General features: G+C 32.6%; 1 protein-coding gene across 1 annotated transcript; it reads left to right on the top strand.

Annotated features, from left to right (window-relative positions):
- The first annotated feature begins 785 nt into the window (after positions 1–785).
- On the top strand, positions 786–18,244 carry LOC134249126 (uncharacterized). The gene is made up of 11 exons (XM_062731477.1): positions 786–858; positions 1,140–1,247; positions 5,762–5,942; positions 6,060–6,164; positions 8,362–8,431; positions 9,064–9,308; positions 13,236–13,289; positions 13,462–13,521; positions 15,757–15,822; positions 16,105–16,347; positions 18,159–18,244. Exons 2-11 carry the CDS (start codon positions 1,167–1,169, stop codon positions 18,242–18,244), a joined length of 1,191 nt encoding a protein of 396 aa, XP_062587461.1. The 5' UTR covers positions 786–858; positions 1,140–1,166.
- Positions 18,245–22,162: the final 3,918 nt, after the last annotated feature.

The raw sequence follows: 22,162 nt of genomic DNA, 5'->3' as shown, positions 1-22,162 counted from the left end.
TTACTTTTAGTAAAGTATTATAAATATGTTAATAATAAATATCAACGACACCATTTTTATCTAAATTTAGCTTGTCCACGAACTTCACGGACAGCCCTCGTACATTGTATATGTACTATGACCAGCCTATATGCTGTCTAAAAATATATGGCATAATAATAACTCTAATATAAAGTCTGTAATTATAAATGTACATAAAAAGGTTTCCTTTCGCCCCCCCCCCCCCCCCGCCCGCTCCCTATAAAGAGAAAATCAGATAAACTAGGGGTACTGTGAGTAATGAGATCACGAAGTGATATCCCTGCTTTCCATATGAATAAAAATGCAGTGTCCATGTTCTGCTATTGGAAACCTAAAATATGTGTTGGATCAAAAAGTAAAAAAGGAGGTTCACAATATGTAATAAAGATTCTGTGATATCTTCAGCAAATTTCATTCATGGGGAAGAGTTGCGGATAAGAGATAGTTACCCCAAAGCTTAACAGACGGGCATACCGATTACTATATACCCTTCCGCTTTTCAAGCGGGGTTTAATAAATTACACAATGCACGATTCTTGAGATATAAAGAATGAAGCCATAATTATACTGATATTAGTTACCGCCAACTTTTAGTACTTCCAGTACTGCGATTTTAACCAGGAAGTTCCCTTATTGCAGTCCTAGAACTTACTTATAAATGTTTTCTAGATATATTTGGATCAAAGATTGAACAAATTTTTTATAGAAACGAAAGTATAACATGGGAAAACAATATAAAGATTTTTTTTGTAAAATTCTACTTTCGTTTTGAACTACGGACGCCATTTTTAGGCGTGTTTGTCAAGTGCTTATGTGTGTCATAATGAAGGAATAGGGGTAAGTATATTTGAGAACAGACAACGCATTGCTAAAATGAAACATTTTTTAAAAATGAAATTAACGTATGATGTTTGTGTAATTTTTGATTGTTTTAAAGATAAAGCAAATTTTGATTACAAGAATTCTATAGTTTATCGGAACTCAAAATATAACGTTTTTCAAGAAACAATCAATTACAATTTGCAAGCATTTTCTTTCTTTAATTTTTTTTAAATAGGTATAATACTGATAGTAATCACTGTTATTTTTAGTGTTCCATATTCTCCTCTTTACTGTAGATTTGGATTTAGTAATGAAAAGACAGTATGGCTTCAGGAGAACGGAAAGATTTATCGCTAGTATTTTTCTGGACACTATTTTTTGTACAGATCCTTCAATACGAAAGTGTAAGTAGAGCACTCCAACTAGTTTTTCATATCAATGAGTGTGTTTCTTGAATATGCAGAAAAAACTTTTGGGTATTTAACAAATTGAGCAATACAAGGTTTCATTAAACTGCTGCTTATACTTTTTTTTAATATAAATTCATTGAACTCATTTATTCATTTCTACATGGGGTCACTTGACCATGTTTTCAAGTAACCTGAACTGAGATGACCTAATGCTATCCATTTTCGTTCGTTGTCATACGTCATTGGTCGTCCGTCGCCCGATAACATTTGAACTTTGTCATCTTCTTCTCTGAAACTGCTGAAACAATTTCAACCAAATTTGGCATATAGCATTTATTGGTGATGGGGAACAAAAATTGAATTTATGGCCCCTGCCCCTGGGGCCTGGAGGGTCGGGATAAAACTACTTAAATTAGTGCACTCTTTGAAAATCTTGTATACTCCTGGAAATCAAGCAGTCAAACTGTTGGCATGATAGTAATCAGCATTGAGTCCTCTACCAAAATTGTGAAATTCATCGCCCCAGGGTCAGGGGTTCTAACTAGATTATAAAGTAAAAATGCATTATTTCTTTGAAGTTCTTCTTTTCTCTTCCTTGGCATTAAATAAACTAACCAAGTGCATACTAAATTAAATATGACTGCCTCTTCTAAAATTGTGAATCTCATGGCCCCAAGGTCAGGGGTTCTAGTGTTAGGGCGGGGCTGTATAGATGACATAGTGAAAATGCATGAATTCTTTGAAATTCTTCTCCTTTGCTCCTTGATATTAAATAAACTAACCATGTGCATAATTATGTTGAATTAATTTATGTTGCCTCTTCAACAATCTAAATTTTATGGTTACCCATGGTCAGGGATTCTAATGCTAGGGCGTGGCTCTATAGGTTATATTGTAAAAATGCATAATTTTTTTGAAATTCTTTTTCTCTACTCATTGGCATTAAATAAATTAACTAAGTGACAGTTATGTTGAATAAGGCCACCTCTTCCAAAATTGTAAACTTCATGGCCCCAGGGTTAAGGGTCCGATTGCTAGGGCGGGGCTATAAAGATTATGAAGTAATATGAATTATTTCTTTGAAAATCTATCTGCACCTGGGTTTTAAACCAATGAACTTTGTACATAGTTATTAAGTGGAAGGATGCCATTTTGAGATTTTTGAATTTCATGGCCCCTGGGCCAGGGCTTCTTGTGTAGGGCGGGGTTCTTATGTTTATTTAATGAAAATAGATGAATTATTTAAAAATCTTTTCCTTTGCTCCTGGGTATTATGCCAATGATCTAAAGACATATGTGTGATAAAAAAACTGCCTCTTCTATAATTGTTAATTTCCAGGCCCCTGGGTCAGAGGTATTTGAAGGACGGGGGAGGTGATACATAGTTTTAAGATAAATTAATGCTTTGATTGATTGTATATTGTTTAACGTCCCTCTTGAGAATTTTTCACTCACATGGAGACGTCACTGTATGCCGGTGAAGGGCTTCAAATTTTGACCTATACTCGGCACTCAGGGCCATAGTGAGGGTTCTTTATCGTGCCAGCGCCTACCTTGACACAGGACCTACGTTTTTAAGGTCATATCCGAAAGACCCGTGACTTTCACTTCTAGTGCCGAGCGCTTGGCGAGGGAACAGTCAGTACCTTTGTTTACGTCTTAGGTATGACGCGGCGCCGCGAATGAGAATCGAACCCGGGCCTCCCGATCATGAAACGAACGCTCTACCACTAGGCTACCGTGACCGGTAATTAATGCTTTGAAATTTGCACTTTGGTATTCAACAATTTATGAAGAAATAAAATTCATGATAAAATTTACAGAATTTGAAATATGTGACTCCAGGGTTAGTGGTTCCTGTGGGATTGGGTGCACAACTGGTTGCAAAGTGGAAATGCATTTTCTCTTTGTTACTCTGATTTATTTCTGGGTATTAAGTTACTAAAGTAATCATGCTTATTGTATAATTATGATAAGCAATAGTGCTTCTTTCAAAATTTCACGGCCTCTTGAATGAAATTCAATTGTTGTTAACTTGTTACGGGATACTGATGTGACCTACAAGGCCCGTAGGCAACTTGTTTAGTTTAATGGCAATCGAGGCATCAAAAGTCAACATAAATTAAATCTACGCTTAATGAATGTGCAAAAATTGTTTTGATCAAAATACAAGTTCAAGTTCAAGTTCAGTTTATTCACCCAGACCAATCTATTGGTACATGGGGTATTGTGCATAAATAACATATATACATTATATACAATATAAACAGTCTGGTCAGAGGTACATACACATACACAATATAAAAAACATAACAAAAGATCAATGGTAGAAAAAAGGAGTGGGGAAACATATCAAGGAGGACAGACAGCAGCATAAATTTTTTGGATAAATATACAAAGTTTTTTCATTACTTTTTCGTTTGAGGTTGACATAATTTCCATGAATTTTATAACATTCGGTCTAGAAGAATAATAATTACCTAGGTAATTCTTTCTCACATTAGATAACGTTTTACATTCTAAAATATAATGAAATTCATCTGCAATTTGATTAGTTTTACAAAGTGTACATATTCTATCGCACAGTGGTAAACCTTGCCATCTTCCTGTCTCTATTGGTAAACGGTGATTTGTAGTACGAAATTTCATAAATATTGCTCTAAATTTAGGAGATAACTTATTAATATAATTTTCAAATCCAAAATTTTGTTTAAAGATTCTGTAAGTTTGTCCTTTTGAGGAATTATTAACGTCACTAAACCATTTTTGAATAAATTGATCTTGTAATATTTGTTTTACGGTAGCAGTTATCCATTTATAATTCATATTGGCATTCTGTTCGTACCATACATTTGGTAAACCACATATATTACATATTTTCTGTATACAATCTAACCATGGGTTTGTTAAATTTCCATCACAGTACAATTTAAACATATGTTTGTATAAAACATTTACAATTTTAGTTTGTGGGCCTGAAAAAAGCTTTGCCCAAAATGCAATCATTCTACAGTATACCGAGATGTACAGAGGAAAGCGACCTGTTTCACCATAGACCATGTACGATGGCGTGGAACTTTTCAAATTAAATACATGCTTTAAAAACTTCAAGTGTAAACGTTCTACAATATCAAGGTTTTCGTAGCCCCATACTTCAGAGCCATATAGTAAGACTGGTACTACAACTCTATCAAAAAGATCAAATTGACAGTCAACTGGTAATTTGAATTGTCTGATTTTTCTTATAATACCATACATCGCTTTTTGAGCTTGTTCATATAAGTGTTTTTTTGTTTTACAAAAGGAACCAGAGCGTGAAAATACAACGCCTAGATATTTAAATTCTTTAATGTTTTCAATAACTAAGTTATCGTAATAAAATTTTCTTTTTAACATTGGACCCTTTGAAAATACCATGATCTTCGTCTTTTCGACATTAACTTTCAACTTCCATTGTAAACAATATTTTTGAAATTCGTTAATTGCATGTTGTAATTCATCGGCTGATTCAGCCATAATAACAGTATCATCTGCATATAAAAGTACTAACAGTTTAAAATACATTAGTAATTCATTCTCAATAGTACTTGAAATACTTTGCAAGCCTGCAACATTCTTGTTAAGTAAAAAATCTTCAAGATCATTAATATACATGGAAAATAGAAATGGCGAGAGGTTTTCTCCCTGTCTTACTCCTACATCGAACTAAAAAATTCTGTGGACATGCCATTCATTTTCACCATAGACTTAATACCTTTATACATATTTTGAATATATTGAAAACATTTGCCTTTTATTCCATTAATTTGTAATTTGGCCCAAAGGCCATTCCGCCATACAGTATCAAAGGCTTGTTTAAAATCAACGAAAGCACAGAATAATTTTTTCTTTCTTTGCATTAAAATATTTGATAGAAACTGTAATGTTAAGATATGATCTAGTGTAGAATAGTATTTCCTGAAACCAGTTTGATTTTCTTTCAATAAATTGTATAAAATGTACATTGTATAAAATTTTTTCTTGCTTAGATTATTGAAGCGCTTTAAATTTGAAATGTGATTAAATCAATAATTATAAAATCACACTTGACTAGTAAACTCAAGATCGTGCGATTACGACTGCAAATGTATCATCGATTGTTTACTTCAGGAAATATATTGATTCGGACTTGGTGAAATTTTGACATCTCGAAAAGTTTTCTTGACCTACTAATTACTGAATTTCTTACTGCAAAGTTAATGAAAAACCTAAAGATAATTTTTTTCAATTTTTTTTATGTTAATACAAATATGAAGTTAGTACTGAAACCCTATAAATAACTTATGAAAACGTTTTCACAATTCAGTACAATGAAATTTTTGAAATTTGGCATGAAGTTAATTTTGACTCCATCTTTCAATACTGTGTCAGTACCTTGATTATATTCCTGCTACGTAGGATTGATCTGGTACAACTTTTCGTTATAATAAATAGTTAACTCAAAAGCATTTCAATCTTCATTTATTCAGTTGACCTTATGGCCTGTAGACAGCTGTCCCGGAAATCAATCTGAAGTCGAGGCTGCCACACTCAGACTGAACTGTTCTGATGTGAGGGAGTCGATCAACGTGTATCACTGTCTACCTCTATCCAATCTGTCTGATTTGGTAGAGTTCTGTTACGATGGAAGAAGTGGTTTGGTTGAAGCGGGTAAATCAATTAAAACCTATTTGTTCTGATAAAAGTACATTTCAATGATAAAAAAGTCTTACAAACCGCTTAATAAAGTAATAGAATTTATGCTCATCGATACTGCAATTTTCACAGGTAACTGTATGGTACTGTACAGGGAAACTTTGAACAACTACCAATGTGGTCACTTCAAAAATGGCTGTCCAAATGCATATTATTTTCCAAAAAATATGTACAAGTGTAAGTAACTATGTTCTAAGACGCCTTAAAGACGTTTATTCCTAATGTTTTGTGAAATGAATATACACACTGTATACTTTAGTTAACAATCCATTGAATATCACTTAGATCTTTGGTGATTACATATCTATCAAATATGACGTAATTTTCTGGTAAGTCTATGCATTATGACGTCATGAAATGCGTCAATTTCCTCTTATCTGAAAAAGTCTACAAAAACGGTCAGTTTTTAAAGCTATTTTTCGATAATTAATATAGCGCGCAAGCTCTGATCTAAAATATGCAACAAGTATATGATGAAAATGTTCCTGGGGATTAAAAACATGTTTTATTTTTAAGATTAAAGAATGCGCTCATATATTTTTTCTTCACTGAAAGTACCCACATATAAATGTTAACCTTGAAATTTAAGAACATTTGAAATTCATAAATCCAGCTGTTCTCCAAGATCTGGACTTGTAGGAAACACTTTTAAATAGGAAATGAAACCACCAAGTCTCTATTTTATTTTTATGCTTCAAACAGAACATCAAGTGTTAATCAATCAAATGGTATACCTTTATGGCCATTTTATACACATACATCCCTTGTTTATGAAAATATCATTAAATTCAATATCAGGAAATCAATTAGCAAAAAGTAATTGCTTTTAATTTCTCTCTGTTAGATAATTGCACTGTTTGGTTTGAATTTGTAGGAGTTATTAGTTTAGACTTTGGTAAGACGATCAATAAATCTGGAACATGCTAAATAATCTTTTAAATTTTCAACCAAAAATATCATTATATCTTGGATGTATACTCTTCATATATATTTAATAGTTATAAAATATATATAATTGCAAAGAACTTCAAATTAATCAACTATATACAATTTTAAAGGCATTGAATTCAATATACTACGTATCAACGCGATCATTGCTTTCTAAATATTTTTTCTCAAAGAAAGAAAGAAAAATTCCGGAATTATTTTTCTTTTAATTTAAAGCAAAAATATATCATGACTCCGCTCTTGTCTCTAAATTTAAAGTATGTGAAAGAAAGTTTCAAAACGATGTAAATGGTTCTTTGAATAGTTAATAAGTACAACTTATGTATCAGCGGATTTCATCTTTTATTTGTAAATCCGAATTTCTTTAAACAGTAAAAATAAACAGAACTTATTTGGTAGTCTTTTCATGAAAATCATGTAAGAAAAGTTTAGGAGTGAATCATGAATAATTGTATATTATTTGTTTCATAAATCACGTATTTTTTAATTCAGATCATCTAAAATATTTCAGTTTTCTTGTAATATACCCAAACGCCGGCGTAAAGATCGATCTACATTGTATGTACAATGTATAGTTTCTCACACGGTTCTTACCTGAAAATTGCACGTTTCTCACACGCTTCTTGCACGCTCGCTACACGGTTTGCATGAAACGCTTTGGAGCTTACACGAAACGCTACACGGTTTGCACGAAACGAAAAGCGCACAAAAGACACACCCTTTTTTTGGGGTAGTAGCGCGTCTCAGGGTCTGTATATTTGCTTTTAGGTATGTGTGACATACTAAATTGGAGATATACAAAATATGAAAAAAACTGAACGACAGGTATTTTTTCAGCTAAAGGTCCTTCATCCCCTTAACTCGGTACGTGAAAGTATCACATTAACATTTTGACCTTGACCCACATTGAAAACCTAGGTTACAATTTATAAAAAAAAAATTAACACGCTATCATTTTACTAATAAAAGTCGTGCAGCTTTAAAATTGAAACTTTTGACAAAATATATTTACTGTATAACATTCCATGTTTTGCAAAAGGGATAACAAAAGACTTGTCCATGATATGCACCAAATCATAATTTTGCTGTCAGTAATGTTGCTAATGAAAAAGGGTAGCCTTTGATTGGGAGAAATATGTACGTTTTGTGAAAACAAATCCTAATTATAACCCATCCGTTTCGCGTTCTTCCCCCATACCTTTGTTAAAAACACCCTAGCTACATGTACATAGGATTTTGACTGCCATGTTTCAAAAAGGAGCTTACGCCGTGTTTAAGCTTTCGGGTGTCAACAGAGAATACTTACTCCTCTAAAGCCTGCAGATTTTCAGAGATCCGTTTTTTACGTCATGTTAACAAATAACCTTTCATTATCTGCAGCCTTTACAAGATTTCCCCATCTTTATCACAAACTTCTTTTCCACAGACCCAGCCTGCTTAAAGATAAACACACAGAACAACTGTTATATTGCGGATCCAAGTTGTCCTAATATAAGGTAATATGATAATTATATAAGTATAAATGAGGTATTTTGATATGAATTACGAACAAATATGAGAATAATAAGAATTATTATCACAGCAAATTATATTCTCTACATCAATATTTGCTACCGTTCACGGTAGCTCAGTCGGTAGAGCGCTCGCTCCGTGATCGGGAGGTCGTGAGTTCGCATCTCGGCCGCGACCGACCTAGTCGTTAAAATGGGTAGCAACTGTTCCTTCGCCATGCGCTCGGCACTTTGAAGTGAAAGTTGCGGGTCCTTCGGATGAGACCTTAAAAACCGAGGCCCCGTGTCAGCGGCAGGCGCTGGCACGATAAAGATCCCTCACTGCTCAATGGCCCTGAGTGCCGAGTAAAGGTCAAAATTTGAAGCCCTTCACCGGCATACGGTGACGTCTCCATATGAGTGAAAAATTCTCGAGAGGGACGTTAAACAATATACAATCAATCAATATTTGCTAATTTTTGAAGAAATAATTTCATATTTGTTATTCTCTTGTACATACAGAAACTAATTTTAGTTTTTAATTCAGATATAGAATATATAAGGGTCATCTTGCACCTACACAATTTTGTACAAAAAATCTTTTACAACTTAATTGAAAAATTTAAATGTTTTCTTAGGTTTTTTGGAACAACGACAATATCTTCAGTTACTTCGACGGAAAAAACAACGACTATGCCTACATATACTGCAGTTGATAATAAAAGTCTTTATGTTGAGGCAACGTCTATTCCCGCACTCAGTGGAAATAATAATCACAGGCTGTTACATTTAATTCCAGTTTTGCTTGGTGTTTTATTACCTCTGCTTGCGGTTGTTTTAGTTATTTTGCTGAGTTGTCGGATGGATAAACGAACAGGAAAAGGTAATTTAGAAGCTTAATTGGTTCCAATGAGTCTAACCTGGGCCATAAATTTTGAATGGTTGAAGAAAAAAATCCTGTATTACATATGAATATTCTCTTCTACATGTACAAGACCTTTCCTTTTGTAAAAAAAAAAATTGACGATTTGACTTTGACCTTATATCTAGTCATACTTCAGAAAATATTAAATTTGACTTTCACATTTCTTTTGACAAGACCGTCTCTTGAGTAATTTTGGTAATACCGTAAATCTGGAAATTTTTGCTGTAGATTAATATTTAGCAAATTTTTTTAAAAATTCATTGCATTCAAAAACACTTTTTCTTAAAAATAAATTACCAATAAGAAAATGTAAACAAAGCAGTGGTCTTTCGCAAAGTTTTGAATCGTAAAAATTAAATTAAGCAGCATTTTGGCCCGAATTCGCTAAATAAAATCTACTCAAAAATTTCCAGATTTACGGTATTGACTTTGGCCTTTGAGTTTGAACTTCATTTGTAAATCTTAGTCCATAACGTTTGAAAATTTCTTTCTCTAGAAAAGGCGGTACAGAATAACGGTACTATTCCCAATGCCGAATTATTTTTTCTTCCAATTGTCAGATTTAAATTTCATAATTAATTTCTCGAGGATCAGTCTATGATGACAAATAGTACATTGTATGAGTTTAGGAAGTATTACTTAAATCGAAAGAAGAGATCAGTTTATGGAGGAATACTTGTCTGGTTTCTGACTCGAGCCAAAATGCTGCTTAATTTAATTTAACATACATACATATAGCATATATATGAAAAATCTTCATAAATCTTCAGGAGCAGCAAAGCAATGAATGAAAATATTTATATGGAAGCATCATCAAGTGGTGTTGTTCAAATTTTGTTAAAATAGAAGGATATATACGGAGCTAACAAACAGTATTCAATCTAAATTCTATAAAACAATTCAAAAAAGGAAAAGAGCAAACGCGGACCTCCGAAACATCAGAGGTGGGATCAAGTGCCATGGAGGATTGAGCATCCACATCTGCCGTGTGCTCCTTGTCATGATCGGGAATTAACGGAAAAATCCCTCCTCAAGTCAGTGTATAAATAATGGACTAACAATTAGAATGAAAGTCAGCATTTGACTCATTGGAGCCATAACATGGACGTTAAAATCTTAATTAATGAATATAAAGGAAAATCTTCAAAAAACTTCATCTCAAAAGCAGCAAACTTTCGATTGGTAATATCTATTATATAATATGAAAACATTCACAGATGGTGTTGATTCAAATTTGTTCAAATAATGACCCCCGGGGGTAGGGTGGGATCCCAATTGATGATCAAAGTTTTATTTAGGTGTATATAGTAAACATCTTAGACCAGCAGAGTTATGGAAGGTCATATTTATATTGAATATCTCTCTGTTGATATACTCGTAGTTATAATTTGTTGATGTCGTTCCTTAAATAACAATGCTGATAAAATTGAAATTCAAATTTCAATGACATGAAGTTGGTCACATAATCAGAAATAATTGATTATGGAAAGCAAACTGCACAAGCCATTTGCAAAGTTTCAATTGTGACGTCATATGACGCCGTAGAAACGTTAAGTTGCGTTTCCGAAGCAAAGTCTAAATTTGCCTATATTTCTTTGTAACACGACTGAAAAAGTAAAATCGAATTTGATCACATGACCGACTTCATGTCATACCCAAATGAAACTCTCAAAATGATATTTTATTTCTTAAATGAACGATGAAATTTTTATATAGGAGTATAATATATGAATATTGTTTAAAAATTTTTTTTTCCAGAATAGCAAAGTCATGTTTTGTCATTTATATATGGAAACATCCTCAGATAGTGATTAATCACGTTTCTTTAAAGTCTAATCTCCAGTGGTAGGGTGGAGGCCAGAGTGAAGTTCAAACTTTTAGGACTAATGTCAAAATTGGACAAATAAATATATATGCATCCTTACTTAGTACGTAGATTAAATTTCTTTGAAATCATACCCTCTCTCTTTTTAGGGATACTTCAGGACTACTAAATATGCATTTAAGCTTTTCAATATATTTTTCTAGCCTCAGTGCTGAGCTTCTTATTCTTCTATTCTATCTTCTACGGTGTTTTAGAGGTCTCTATTGGCTCTGCTACAAATATGAATTGAAATGAACTATTGAATTTAATTACTGTTTGTTATTTTCATATTTCCCTTCATCGTTCATCCAAAACAAACTAATAATAAAATAAACTGAGATAATGAACAGAATTCAAACTCAAAGTCCATTAAACAACACAAACTAGCAGAACAAACACGGACCTCTAAAACATCTGAGATGGGATCAGCTATCATGGAGGAGTGAACATCCCCTGGTCAAACCCATTGCGTGCTCTTTGTCATGGTTAGAAAATAATGTATAAGTCTGGCGACAATTTAGTCTTTGGCTCTAAAGCGTTATATTTATTTTCTAATTTATATTGAAAGTATTAATGAAGCTTAAAATATATATTCTCACTTTCTTTGAGCTTTCAAAATTGTGTCTATCTTTTAGCAGATAGGTCTTTAATTTATTTTCAGAAATTTCAGATGCAGAATCTTTATAATCAATTACTTATTTTCACAAAAAAAATGATTTGAAGAACAATATTGGAAAGATTACGCGTATAGACTTATGCATTTTAATAAACAATGTGACACTTTGATTAACAATGAAATACTTAATTATGTTTTCTAATGTGAATAAGACGGGTATGATAGTAAATATTATTAAACCTCATTATAAATATTCTAAACCACGTGTAATTTGATTGGGTCTAAGTTATCACTTGATCGAGCCATAAAACTTCATATTTCCCAGCCGTCGACATGTTTTTCATCATATTCTATCTCTTCGGATACTTACTGCATTTTTCCACAAAAATTATCGTTCGTTTAAAGAAAATTCCCGAGAGTATAGTAGACGTCACAATAACCTGGTTTACGTCACAAAATTGATGATAATGTGTTGACAAAAGAGTTCTAGTAACTTTTTTTTTTTAATGAAAGTGAATTTGAGAGCGATGCCAAATTTGAAAGTTTATGTAAATTTCAAATATTTTTCTTGTTTCGGTATAATAAACAAATCATTACATGAATACTCGGGAAACATGAATACTTATTCAGCCAAGAAATATCTTATTTCCCTCGGGCAAAGCCCTCGGGGAATGTGATTTTTCTTGGCTGAATAAGTCTACATATTTCCCTCACTATCATGCAATAAATGTATATTATTTTCATATAAAACCTCATATTTTTTTAATGTTAGATGAAATATTATTGATCTTTCCATTTACCATATTAAATTTTTTTTATATCATAATAAGACAAATATTCATTTCTGAATAAGTAATCAGCACTTGATACTTCAAACGATTTTCGATTAAAATATAATGCTTTTGTTGTTGATGAAAATAAATGTTGGAAATGACAAAAATAGTGACATTTGAATATTTTATGAAGGGAAAATTTAGTACTAAAGGATATTGGCAACATTTCTGGCTTTCATGTAGAATTGTAAAGAAATTTTGAACAAGTTAAATGGTACTAAAATTTTTTAACCAATTAAGCCAGTCTTTCTTTATAGATTTTGTTGAATCAATGTTTTTACAATTCTCAATGCATTACCTATGTAAATTGATGATTAAATGGACTTACATTATTCTTAACCATAATTTCTTTTACTCTAAAACCATTTAATTCGTAATGTTTTGAAATAAAATGCATTGTTGTATACTCTGTTTCGTGGTTTGCCAGTGACCTTAATTCTTATTTTTCAATAACACATTTAGGATTATATATAAAGCTTTAACAACGTTTTCCCCACCCGATCATAGAGTTATTGCCATTCACGTGTTTTAACCATTTTTCTTATTTGCATCAACTTTATTTTCATGTAAAGACCCAGCAGAAGAACATGAACTGAAAGAAAACCTGTTCAAAACAGTTAATAAAGGTGAGCGTCCAAAGAATGAATTTAATAGCTACCCAAGTTATACTATATAACCTAGGTTCGAACATTTCCTTAAATCTGGGACCCCCACTAGGAATAAATAGTTCGATAGCATTATTACCTTCTGAATATGTTTTTGAGGTTGTTAAGCATTTTATAACACGTTTTCATACAGACACATCATTTGAGATGGACGAAACTTCTCCATTGATTGCAGACACTCCAATGAATGAAGGTAAACCACATTTATATTCTATATAAAGAAATTTGTAAACTCTTGATAATTTAATATTTATTTTTTGTGAAAAGAGATAATATTAATGAAAAAATGTTGGAACATCAATTGACACTTATTGTGCTCCTTAATTGACTGATCTGTATATATATTCCTTGAAAAACGTCTCCTCTAGAAGAGAAAAACACTAATTGTTGCATTCAATACAACATTCAAATATATCGACATTGATTTATCCATAAAAATAAAAATAGTTTCGACTCGATATTTTACATTGGACTTGAAATAAAAGCACCTGCCACATCTATTTCATATCTAGATATACCTTTCACTCCCTAATTCTAGACACTTTCTGTAGCCAATATGTATATTTATCAACTCCCAACCAATTGTCGTTGTCTCTACAGGCAAAAAACGCGCTTGAAATAAATTTTCATCAATATAACACATTATTATAATCAAGTGAGTTTATCACTTGTAGAGACGACTATAAAGGGTTAGGAGATAGATAAAATATAAGATCAGTTGAATAATGTGTCTAGAATTAGAGAGTGAAAGGTAGTGAATTGACCGATGCTGGAAAGTTGAGAAATTCTCCCCAAAAGTGTGGAAAAAATTCTTCCGCCGTAAATGACTTTTTTTGCATTACGGGATCTGTAACGTTATGGTCAAAGACAAATTTATAATTTATAAAACCTTAACGCTACAGATCTGCAGCTAATTGCATATATATATCAGTAAACAACATAATATTTTATGGCAGTATGTTTGGAAGTGATTTCGATTTTTAGGTCATCTGAGTAAACTCAGGTGTCCTATTACTATCCGTTTTCGTTCGTCGACGTGCGTTGTGCGTCGTGCGTAAACATTTGAATACTTTCAGCTTCATCTCTGCAACCACTCAACAAATTTCAGTCTGATTTGGCATAAAGCATCTATGGGAAAAGGGGAACAAAAATTGTTAATTCCCCTTGAGCCTGAGGGGTGGGGCCAAAACCACTAAAATCAATACAATCTTTAAATCTTTTTCTTTACTCCTGGATATCAGGCAGACAAGCTGTTTGCGTAATTGTAATCATCATTGAGTCCTCTACCAAAATTATGAACTTCATGGCCCTGGGTCAGGGATTCTAGTGCTAGGGTGGGGCTAAATAGATTATATAGTGAAAATGCATTATTTCTTTGAAAAATCTTCTTTGCTCTTGGTCATTAAATAAACTAAATAAGAACATAGTTATGTTGAATAAGGCTGCCTTTTCCAAAAATGTGAATTCCATGGTCCCAGGGTCATGGGATCTTAGTTGCTAGGGAGGGCTATATAGATTATATAGTGAAAATGTATTATTTCTTTGAAAATCTTCCTCTTTGCTCTTGGACATTTAATAAACAAACCAAATACATAGTTATGTTGAATAAGAATGTCTCTTCCAAACTGCGAGTTTCATGGCCCCAGGGTCATGGGTTCTGGGGTAAGGGCGGGGCTCTATTGATAATATAGCGAAAATACATTACTTCTTCAAAAATCTTCTCCTCTGCTCTTGAGTATTAAACCAATAAACTATGTACATAGTGATGATGATGAAGGATGCCCCATCCAGATTTGTGAATTTCATGGCCCAAAGGTAAGGGGTTTTGTTGTTAGGGTTAGGTTAGAGGAGGGACTCTAAATGATTATATACTGGAAATGCATGAATTCTTTGAAAACCTTTTCCTTTGCTCCTGGATATTATGCCAATGTTCTAAGTACAAATTAATGATTATGAAAGGGGCCTCCTTCAAAATGATTTATTTCTGGGCCCTATGGTAAGAGTACTTTGGGTCGGGTGGGGGTTATATAGTCTGAAAATAAATTAATGCTTTGAAATCTGCTTTTTAATATTAATCACCCTTTTATGAAGAAATAAAATTTATGATGAAATTTCAAGAATTTTGAAATATGTGTCCCCGGGGTCAATGGATCCTTGGGTTGGGTGCACAACTGGTTATTAACTGGAAATGCATTTCTCATTGTTAATCTGATCTACCTCTGGGTATAAAGTAACCAAAGTAATCATGCTATTTAGTGTATAGTATTGATAAATAATGGTGCCTCTTTCAAAATTGTGAATTTCACGGCCTATGGTTTTAACACATGAATCAATTTCAGTTGTTGGAAAGTTGTTTTGTGATACTCATGTGACAATTCAGGCCCGTGGACCTTTTTCTATGTGAACATTCTCTTTTTAATATGACTAGACAAACACCATGAGTTAGAAGGAAGCTTGCCTTTGAAATCGGATGAAGACTATTCCTTGAATGAAAGTAAGACGTAATGAAACACGTGTAAAACTTGATTATTAAGTTATATTGAATAAGAATGAAGTATGTTTTTAATTATTCATGATACAGTTACAAAATAGAACAAAAAAGTACTTTCTTTTATTATTTAATTTTATTTACAAAATGCCAAAAAAAAATCTAATTTTTTAAATAAATCATAATATAATGTGCTTACAGGATAATACAAAGATTACATTTTATTTAAAAGTAACTGATAGTAATTTAGTAGTACTATTTATGTATATATCTAAAAATCTCCTGTAGTGCAGACATACCTCGAAGACAATGAATTTTTGGAGCGTTATCAGAAATATCTTGAAGAAGGATCTGTAGAAGTGTGCCCGATTTCACAAATCATAATTGTTGGTGAACAAGGAGTAGGAAAAACAACTCTTCTCTACCGACTCCAAGGGAAAAGTCAGGAGGAAATCAAAGCAATAACATCAACACGAGGAGTGGAATGCCACACAGAACAACACAGCTTTATCATTACAAAAAACCAGCTTGGTAATGTTTTTACCACACATGCAATTTTTAAAAAATTCTCTTAATTTTTCCCCAGTCTAAATATACGAATTGCTGTAGCCTATCATAAATGTGTTCACTTAGTGATAGGAAGATCACTGGTTCGATACTCGTTCCCGACGTCATTAAACTTTATTGGAAACATACGTTGTGGCTGTTTCTTCGCGAGGTATCAGACATCAGAAGTACTATATATATGATTTTAAAAAGAAAGCTGGCAAGCAATTGCATGATAAAGAATTTTACGCCTCAATATGGCTGAGTAAGGATGTAAAAAACACTTAGATTGAATTTTTGTTCGATGTATGAGATTTCTAATACCGGTATTTGTCTGAAATTGTTTATTTCTATTTTTATTTTTTATTTATAAACATTTTTTTGCAAACCTAAACAATTTTGAATATTTTAATGACGTGTCAAATTGTCTTACAATTAATCATAAACAATTCTGAAATTGAATTGATATTGTTCGAATCATGTCGCTATCCCTTGATGAGAAAATAAAATTGAAGGTTGTACCAAACATGATCGATAGAGATTTAGGGTATTGCTCCACTCAAAGTATTATCTCTGCTACACATCTTTTCTGAATTTGTTCAAAGTATAAATTATTTAAATTATTATATATTGTGATAAACTTATTTACGAAGAGTAAAAGCTGAAAATACTTTTCTCTGTGATTACTGATAAAGAAATTTGTTTTACATCATATTATGACTTACCTACTTAAAGATGTTTTCGGTTAAAGATAAAGATACATAGAGATCAGTTCCAAATCACTCACAGTCCGGACGAGGCACAAGCGTGTCTACAGGATGAGGCCAAGTGTGTAATAGTAAAAAGATTGTAAAAATAAAGGGTATTCAGAACACTCATGGACTGATTTGAAAAAAGTGTTCTAATGTAGATGACAATGTACATAAATATTACGAACAAAGATAGATCTCATAAAAATCTATAATCAATAAAATTTCTGAGCAGGGCATAAAACAAAGATTATCAAAATTCCATTGATGTGATAAATTGCCATGGATGAGTAATTGATATCCTGATGACCAGTCTTCCTGCACATCAGTTAATATGAACATACATTTTGTAGTCAATTAGATTAAAAACAAATGCCTATTAGTACTAAGCACTTCAGCCAACATACGACCCAATGGTTTCTCTTGCTGAATAAATCAATTATCAAATCACACTATATTGATGTCCTCTATGCATTAAAGATCAAGTATCTTTTATTGTCAAGTTTATTGGATGTCATGTTTAAATCACAAAAATGTACATTGTAACATTAATTTTTCACGACAATAATAATATTCTTTTGATGATTTGACTTCGATTTGTTTATTAATGAATCACTGTCTAGTTCGTATAGCATGCCAGGGCTTCCCGCTATCGTTGATGTCCCTGGCATACTGACAGTGATTCCTTATATTTCCATTTCATTGTGAAATAAAATTGTAGATTTATGTAAACATAGTTTTAAATTACACAAGGACTTCCTTGTCAATTTTTATAGCCTTCGCCCACTGACATCAAATACAAAGGCAGCCGCACGAAATTTGCATGCGTATTTGGCATCCTTAGCATCAGACACAGAGACAGATGCGCACGAGATTTACATGCAGGCCTCCTTAGCTCCTGACTTTTCGACCTACCTTATAAAAATTCCGGCAGACGTATCACGAAATTAACTCCGCTAAGTTTCAAAGAGTGTAAAAGGGACAAAAACAAAAAATTGAAATATTTAAGAATGACAATTCAAGAAAAAACAAATGTATCTTTTGCAGAGATGAACCTGAGGGGAGTAAGCAGTCTGGCAGTCGACCCTGGACATGTTAATACATTTTCTGAAGGTAAAAACAACAGATGTTAATAATACATTGCAGGAAAACAATTTTATAACAGCAATGACAAAGCAAAATACATGTAAGCATTGCTTAGACCTTCAGAGGCTTCTTTCAAATCAGCATTCTTGCATCATAATATCAATGAGTTTTTATTCACTAAGACATTAAAAAATAGAAAGGAAAATGGTTAAATTTCCCAATTTATTTATACTTGATGAAATATTATGATCAAATGGTTATATAAGACACTTTTTTGTTTTAAACAGCAATGTTGATATTCAATTATTTCTGAATTTACTTTAGGTAGCACGATGCTACTTTCGGTAGCATTGTCAAACTTTTAAAACAGCGTCATACAAGAACAACTAGAATAAAATTAGCAAGTGAAAAAAGTGAGGTTGTAACAAAATTAGTAACCTGCATATATTTCTGAAATAAAAATATTTTTGTCAAACATCTGACCACCCGTTATAGAATTTTTGCAGGCAAAGATACCCAAGGGATGATCAAAATTATCATTGGATTATGATTGAAAAAATCTTTCAAAATCTTCTGAAGAATTAGTGAGCAAGAAGAGATAATACCAGTATAAAAGCTTCATTACATATAGTTTACATTTCAAGTCATATTTATATATATATATATATATATATATATATATATATATATATATATATATATATATATATATATATATATATATTTATGGAAGCAGTATCTAGTATTGCTATGTAACATGTACCGATAGACCACAATTTGTGCAGTGAAGGTAGGTGCGCATTGTCGTCTGTGGCAAAATTAACAGGGCGATACAATGTGTACGGTCATAATCGTACTGCGTAAATTAGCATACGAGACACGTTAATGTGATTTACACATCAATTATAATCAGAAAACTACAAAAACAAAATGTCTGATTCCCCCGTACGTATGGCAATATAGCGAAGATTAAACCTTTCTTATATGCAAATTTGATATAATGGTACCCAACGCAGGGTATTCTCACGAGAAATACAATTGTGAAATATGAGAGAAAGACAAGGTTAAATATTTTCATAAATACAGAAATCATCAAGGTAAAAAGGTCAAAGAACGAGTGCACTTATGGGCCCCTGTAAAATGTGAAAAAATAAACAATCAAATTAAGCTAAAATTTTCATCTCAAATCATTAATTGATATCTAAACCATACGATTCAACAAATTTTACTGCTGAAATCCACGAATATGCAAAGAACAAAACTATACAATGTGGTAGGGGTCATCCGACATTGGCGATTTTCTATAGTAAATTGAGAACAGTCATTCATTTCAAAGCCTTTGTTAACTATGAGCCTAACGTTGTGCAAACTTGTGCTAATGACAGAAGACGCATATTACATTTATAAAACTTATGTGAAAGTATGAAATTTGCACATGATTAGGTTCGTACTTAAAATATTAAAAATGTATAAAAAGTACAATGTTTTTTCTATAGCAAGTGAGAACTACAGTGTATTTACCTGTATGACCCATGTTGAACCCACGTATGGAATAAATTATTTAAAATACTGATAGTCACGTGAGTTCTACCCAGGTAAACATTCCTCAAAAGTGCTCACTGTAAAACAGGCAGGTTTTGTTTCAGTAAGTCAAAGTCTTGCCGCTTAGAGATGTTTGTATGTACTAGCATTTGTTTTTAAGAACACGGGAGGGTAAGGAGATCTAAGTGTAGTTCATAAAGTGTTAAACATTTTTTAACTTTCATGAAAGACAATGAAACAGGTACTGAAAGCCACCTATAACACTCCTTTTTAATTTCAAATTCAATGAAGCTATTATTGTAATTTTTCAAATACAAGAGTACCAATTTCTTAGTTTAATCATTTTAGATACAGAACTTCATTCCATATTTTTAAAAACAGGTTTGGCGCAAGAAATATCATTCCGCAAACGCTTAATATCTATTCCCTTGAATTACATAAACGAAACTAAAAGAAGGTTCGGCACGACTTTTCCGAATTTATAGGGTATCCATAGGCCTTTCAAAATATTCAATTGTTTCAATCCATGCTTATTTAAGTGGCGCTTTTAACATGCTTTTTGATTAGAAATATCCACTAGTATCTAACTATTACCAATAGAGAACGATTTGGTAATATATTCTGAAGTAAAATGGCACATAAAAAGGGCCCATTAAGTATTGCTTAAGTGCACTTGTCCTTTGTTGGTATTCAATATAAGGATTTTTTTTACAAAGAATAAATATACATCTGTACGAAGTATAAAAGTCCTTGTATTTACTGTTCAAAACATATGGCCAAAGTAAAAGTTTGAAATTTTCGTGTAAAATTGGTCAATCTCCAAGGTCAAGGTCAAAACTTCAAATATTGTGATACCCAAAGAAAGGTCTTGTTACACGGAATACACATGTAATAACTACACTAAATAAAAAGTAAGGATAAGGTTAAAAGTTTTGCGGACAAACAGACAATTAGACAGCTTGACAGACTGACGGACAGACACGATGAAAACTATATACCCCAAACTACGTGGGCATAAAAAAAAATTAAGCAACAATGTTTGTTGGACGACAATACATGTATGCGCAGTAGGCTACACTACGTAGGCAGCGACATTGATGATTGTTTGATTGTATACTGTTTAACGTCCCTCTCCAGAATATTTCACTGATATGGAGACGTCACCATTGCCGGTGGAGGGCTGCAAATTTAGGCCTATGCTTGGCACTTACGGCCTTTGAGCAGGGAGGGATCTTCGTGCCACACCTGCTGTGACACGGGGCCTCGGTTTATACGGTCTCATTCGAAGGACCGCCCCATTTAGTCGCCTTTTACGACAAGCAAGGGGGTACTGAAGATCTATTCTAACCCGGATCCTCACGGGGCGCGACAAACAATATACCGTATAACGGGTATTTATCACGTGCTGCTTTTTTTTTTTATAATTTTGTTTACGAGTTTTATAAACAGTTAAATTTAAACTCGTAAAATTTTATATTAAAAAAAAAAAAGCCTGGTATTACGAGGGGTGATCAAAAAGTTCGCGAACTAATTGAATAACTTCCATAAAAGAAACAATATTTGGTTTCAGTGTTGATAATATTTTAAATAAGTCCTCTCCGATTTTAATACACATCTGCCACCATTCTGCTTATGAGCGAATCACGTGATATAGGCGGTCACGTGACTCCCTCCGTAGCGTTCTTTAACAAAAGCTGAAAGATTTTTTTGAGTTTTATATTTCTTTCCATGTAGGTTAATTTTTATAACTAGAACAGTTCATGTGTAAGAAAGGGTCAAATCTCGGCAATCAGAATGGATGGATAAGAATTTCCTTTTCAAAAATAAGCATGGCGACCATCAAAACCCAAATCTTATGTCTTGGTAGAGACATTTATTCAAGGTGGATAGAGAATAGGTGCCTCCTTTTTATCATATCTAATATGTTTAAAATCTAAAGTAAACGGTATCTTAGGTATTTAAGGGGGATGTACAAGCCATATTGGATCTAGTCTGGTGTGAAATAAGAAATACCAAGAATGCGCTTAATACTCGTCTAAACTAACCCAAAGTTACTCAAAGTGCTAATGCACTAGTTACCTACTGTTAGAGACCAAAATTAGTAAATAATTAAGTTTAGTTTGTTTTAATTAGAAGGAAATCAATCATGTTAGAACTGCGCAGCTACAGCATTCACGAGATGAAAAATGCATTGAAAATGGTGTTAGTTTGATTCATTGATAATATGGCTACAACCATTTGTTTCGCTTTTTTCTTGTCATTATCCATAATTCTTGAAGATTAGATTTTTCATATGTGTCTTCCTGAGGCCATGTGTTTATTTCGTCCGCCATTCCTCTGTCACACAGAGTTCGAATAACATTGATTTTAGAATAAATGCGACCATAATAACTTCAAGACAAGAGATTACCAAGTTATAATCA

Source organism: Saccostrea cucullata, unplaced genomic scaffold (assembly GCF_032062105.1).
Source record: "Saccostrea cucullata isolate Sc308-1 unplaced genomic scaffold, CSIRO_AGI_Scuc_v1 ctg4671, whole genome shotgun sequence".
Lineage (NCBI taxonomy): Eukaryota > Metazoa > Mollusca > Bivalvia > Ostreida > Ostreidae > Saccostrea > Saccostrea cuccullata.
The sequence above is the reverse complement of the archived record's forward strand: the minus strand, read 5'-3'. Positions and strand labels throughout refer to the sequence as shown.